General features: G+C 32.7%; 1 protein-coding gene across 1 annotated transcript; it reads right to left on the minus strand.

Moving 5' to 3' along the window:
• Positions 1-622: 622 nt before the first annotated feature.
• On the minus strand, positions 623-5,255 carry LOC143578569 (polyamine oxidase 2-like; the record flags this gene model as incomplete). The annotated part of the gene is made up of 9 exons (XM_077062107.1): positions 623-949; positions 2,449-2,878; positions 3,563-3,660; positions 3,790-3,892; positions 3,973-4,058; positions 4,193-4,280; positions 4,752-4,865; positions 4,963-5,051; positions 5,178-5,255. Coding segments are annotated over 9 exons (1,395 nt in total), but the record flags the coding sequence as incomplete, so codon positions are not given.
• Positions 5,256-5,262: the final 7 nt, after the last annotated feature.

Raw genomic sequence — 5,262 nt, forward strand, 5'->3', positions numbered from 1 at the left:
TTTGATACGTTTCACCAGTTAATTGTCTATTTTAACTACATTTCATAAATGGGTATAGGAATAAAAATTAAAATATGGATATAGATATAATTATAAATATAAATGTTATAAGATAAGAATAAAATTTTGAATTAAAGGTATGACAAATTGACAACAACTTCAAAAAGTTTTTAACTTTTAGAAATAACTTTATGAGAATATTCCTTTTTCTCAGTTACTAAAATCAATATTTTTCTCAAACTGACAACAACTTCAAAAACAATAACTTTAACTTTTAGAAAAACTCTAGCCTCCTAATTTTGATTATTTAAAAAAGGTATAAAATTGTATAGTGTTTTTTTTTTTTTTTTGGCTAAACAGGGCTTATCGTTTATCGTGTTTAAATAGGTGCCCAATTTGCCAGCCCACGACACGCAGAGCACCCAAAGACAGCTAGATGACTATATGCCAACATGCCAGAATACAAAATCCAAAATTAAACACACCACCAAGTTCATTATTGCATTATAAACATACTAGCAGGTTCCAAGTCTCAAAAGTTCAAACCATTCCACAATAAAAACCATCCACACTCATTACTCACATAGACTATGTCCATAATATTAAACCTCCTTTTACCACACCAAATCTCTACCAGGATTTAGATACGCGATATCAACAACGGGACAGAAGCAGGGGCGTCCTCGCCACCCATAGCCGGGTGGAGAAGATCAAGCTCACCGTACCCTTGAACGCGCATTCTGCAGTCCTCTGCAGCCATCTGACCAGTGTGGTATGCACCATGCACCGAGCCAGGGTAGTCGGCACTTGTTGCTTCCCCTGCAAAGAATAAGTTGTCAACCGGGATCCTTAGCTTTTCGTACAGATCATGGGGTTTTCCTACTGCATCGTAGCTATATGACCCGAGTGAGTTCACATCACTACCCCAACGAGAAACGAGATGTTGAATCTGCATTTTTTTAATAAGAAGCCATATTAAGATTCCGTGGTCTACCAGAGCTAATTAGGGGTGTGCAAGAAACAGAAAAAAGCGATCCGAACCCAAAAAATCCAAACAGAAACAAAGACCGACGATTTGGTTTTATGTTTTTATAAAAACCGAACTTATGGTTCGGTTTGGTTTTGCATGTAATAAAAACAGAAAAAACCTGACCGGATTTCTAAGACTATACTTTTGTTTTTTATTATTTATTTGAAATAATCTACAAGAACTTAATAAATATGTAACTCAAATATTTTTGGCCAAATGTATAATAATCAATTAGTTAATAAATATCAAAATTATTTATACCTAAATTCATTATTTTCGGCAAACTTTTTATTTCGGCTTAAAATTTTCGAGCTCTAAAGCAAAACCGAAAAAACCGAAACCAAAAAATCGAAAGTGAACAGTTTCAAAATTCTAAAAACCAAAGTTTCGGTTTTGGTTTGGTTTTAGCCCAACACCGACCCAAACCAAACCATCCACACCTCTAGAGCTAATCAAAACTTGAGCTGCATCTAATCTCAACCGGGTCAAACAGTCAAACCAAAATGTTCAAATTTTGATTACACGATAAAACAGAAATGTTTAAATTTTGATTACACAATAAAACACATGCTTAATTTACCAAACTAGACATATTTTTATTCAATGTGGGCCAGTATAATTTTTTCACAAAAAATAATTAGTAGCATTTAACTTAAATCTACCTATATATTAAAGCAACATAATTTTTCCATTTGTCATTCAATTAGACCCTTCACATAGACTCCAAGTGTACAAGTTTCCATTTTTACAATTTTTCCTTCATGAATGATAAAATGAAAAAAAAAGTTGTTAATAAGAATTGAACTCAATACCTTACTTCTAAAATATTTATGGCTTACCAACTCAACTAAGATTAATTAATGTTAGTCTTCTCTTTTTCTTAATTGCTATAAATTCACAACATTCCATTTTATTACTTTTAAAATGCAAATACAAATTTATCTTACTAATCTATGTATTTTAGTAAATTATTTATATCTTATGAATCCATAAGATATGTTAATATGTATATTATTAAATTTAACATTTTTATTTTACTTTTTAACAACCTGTGTATCACACGGGCTCTATCCTAGTAATAATAATATAACAATCTAATTATCTTTCTCCAAAAGAAAAGTATAATGCATGCAGCATCCTAAACTGTTCTCGGTCAAATCCAAAAAATATTAATCATGTAAAACTTAAACTAACGGTACTTTAAAGTTAATATAAAGTATAGAGACTTGATCTAAAAAATCAACCTGTTTTTTTATTTTATTTTATAAATTGAAGACTTAATCATGTAAAACATGACATACTTGTTATAAATAAAGTCATTATCTTTTTCCTTTTAGAAAACTGATTTTTAAAATAGAAAACTGAATTTAAAAATATGATTAGTATAATGAAAGTAAGCAACAGGAAAGAGATATTACAGGGGTAGAAGCATCAGGAAGAATCTTTTTGAGATGTACAAAAGCAAAATTAGAAGCAGCTTCATCGGATAATTTCTCAATGTCTTTCGCCAGCTGTCCTGCAGGCATATAAACTAACACAGGGTGACCTGTCGCCTTGTGAAGATTAAGAAAGTAACTACATCCATAAGAAGTCTCTGAAACTACTCCTAAAAACTCAACATTTGGCCAGAAAACTCGGTCAAAATGCAATATTATTTTGTTCTCAATTCCCACTCCGAGGTCAGCAATGGCTTGTTCTTTCCACTGGGGCAGTCTTGGTTCAAATTTAATTAAATTTGACTTTAAAACAGCGAGTGGTACCGCAATAACGGCGGCGTCAGCAAAAAATGTGGTCCCGTTTTCAATAGTTACCTTCACACCGTTTTTACGCCTGTTAATCTTTGTAACCCTTTGTGAATAGGACAAAAAAGATGTAAGTTAAAGGTCACCAAACAATTTAGTAAAAAGATTCGTCTTTTTAAATAAAAGTGCCAATTTGGTCCCTTTCCATACAAACAGATCGATTTGGCTGTGTTCCATCTCAAATTGGGCAGATAAAAAAAATTAAGATACAGGTTGGTGAACCGTTTGGTGGGAAGTTCGTATATGTCCGTTTCTTTAATAAATGGATAAACATGAACAATATTTTTGTTCATGTTCGTCAGTTCGTGAACGTTCATTTAAGCTTGTTTATGTTCGTTCATTTATCATCGTTAGTTTATGCCTGTAAGTTTGTTTATATATTCATTTAAATTTTTTAGGCTTATTACGATTTAGTCTTGGTTTATGAAATTAAAATATCAACCACTGAAAGTTAGTATAGTTTAGTTATTTTTTAATCCCAACAGATTGTTTCTCACGTTTATTTAAGTTAGTGTTTGAGCAGTTATGTTTTCAACTATGTGAAGTTACGTTCATTGGTTTACGTTCATGAACTGCTTTGTACAAACGTCTTAACGAACGAACATGAACCAGAAAACCAGTTTAATTGTTCATGTTCGATCGTTTGTTAGTTAAAGTTAAACAAACTAATACAACATGCCCTGTTTGTGTTCATTCCGTTCGTTTACATACCCGAGAGATTACGTCTTACCTGTGACCTAATCGGATGTCGAGGCCTTTGGCAAGTGTGTTTATAACCGGACTATAACCCCGCACCATAAGCCCATGCCCACCAGGAAGCAATTCTTCCTGCTCAATTAAAAGAACACAATATGCATTATAATGACTATTGAAATATGTTCAGCTCCAAATTATAACATATTTCAAAACAATAAAGATGTGCTTATGATAAAAAAAATAAATAAATAAAGAACATGCCTTATCCCAGGATTTAAGAGATATGGTTTCAGCATCTGCAGCAAACCAGCCTTCCATTCTACACAAGTACCACTGTAACACCTTATAAGGAAGCCCCTCCAGCCTATAACAACAAAAAATAAATATAAATATATGAGAACTAATTATTTACAACTCTGGAGACAATAAAATAGATAAACATACCTTAGTTTTGGGTTTCTTTCTACCACAATTGATATTGCTTGCAGTATAGACATGTCTTCAGTAATTCCTTCCCTCACTTTATTAGTCTGCAACCATGAAGAAAACAATAATGAACAAAATAAACAAAAGGCAAAACCGAAGTTACATATAATAATATAATATAACCTTTTTTCATTTTTCTTCTGAAGAAAATAAACATAAGAGTAGAGAGAATGCATACCTCTTCCAATATGGCCTCGAATGTTTTTCCAACCTGTGAGACTAATTCTTGAGGAACTTGATTTCCATCCATATCAAACAAAGCATAGCTGAAGAAGTGACGAACATTAAAGATATTTAAAGCAATTCATCAACAAAGAGCAAAATTATGAACTTTATGTTTATTAATTAAAAAACTCATAAAGGTCTTTCACAGCATTAGAATTAGTTATTCAGAAGAAAAAAAAGGGACAAAGTTGTAACAAGCATATTATTTTGCTTCTGTAATGCTTAAAACACACGATTGGCTAATACTACTATGCGAAGGGGTGTGAGTGGCGCGGTTCGGTGTGGTTTTAGGCTAAAACCAAACCAAAAACCAAAACTTCAGGTTTTAAAAGGCAAAACATAAGTTCGGTTTTTACAAAAACATATAAACCAAACCGTCGGTTTTTGTTTCGGTTCGTTTTTTTTGGTTTTGGATCGATTTTTTCGGTTGCTTGCACACCCCTAATCATGCGATCAAACTTTAAATAGACTTAACAACGTACACTAAATACTAAAAAAATGAACTTTGTTACCTCTCCAAATCATGGTCATATAACACTGAGTTGTCACCACTGGTCCGGTATAAAGGCAGTCCAAGTCTTCCAATAACTGGTGCCAAAGGATTTTCATTACCAACCCCATGCAACCTGCAAAATTTAACATCAATGTAAAATATTATTAAACAATTCTTAAGATGGTATTATGCATATTGCAAATAGTGGAGTGTATGAAGCCTTTTCTCACCATGATGCACCTAAGTCCACAGGAAAACCAAATGAGTAATCCGTACAAACTCGACCACCAATTCTGTTACGTGATTCAAGCACGGTAACCTGAAAAGACATGCCAACAATGACAACAGGTGGCTCTTTTTTATAATTGTGACACTACATAATATATATTATATTATAGTCATCAGAATAACTGAAGAAAATATGTTATTTTAAAGTTTAGAGTACCTGAAATGAAGCATCGTGAAGTGCACGAGCAGCAGATATGCCAGCAAAGCCACTACCAATCACAATAACAGATGGGGAAGCTGAA

Source organism: Bidens hawaiensis, unplaced genomic scaffold, assembly GCF_021521415.1.
Source record: "Bidens hawaiensis isolate Kalapana, Puna unplaced genomic scaffold, B.hawaiensis_p1.1 tig00029296_1, whole genome shotgun sequence".
Classification (NCBI taxonomy): Eukaryota; Viridiplantae; Streptophyta; class Magnoliopsida; order Asterales; family Asteraceae; genus Bidens; species Bidens hawaiensis.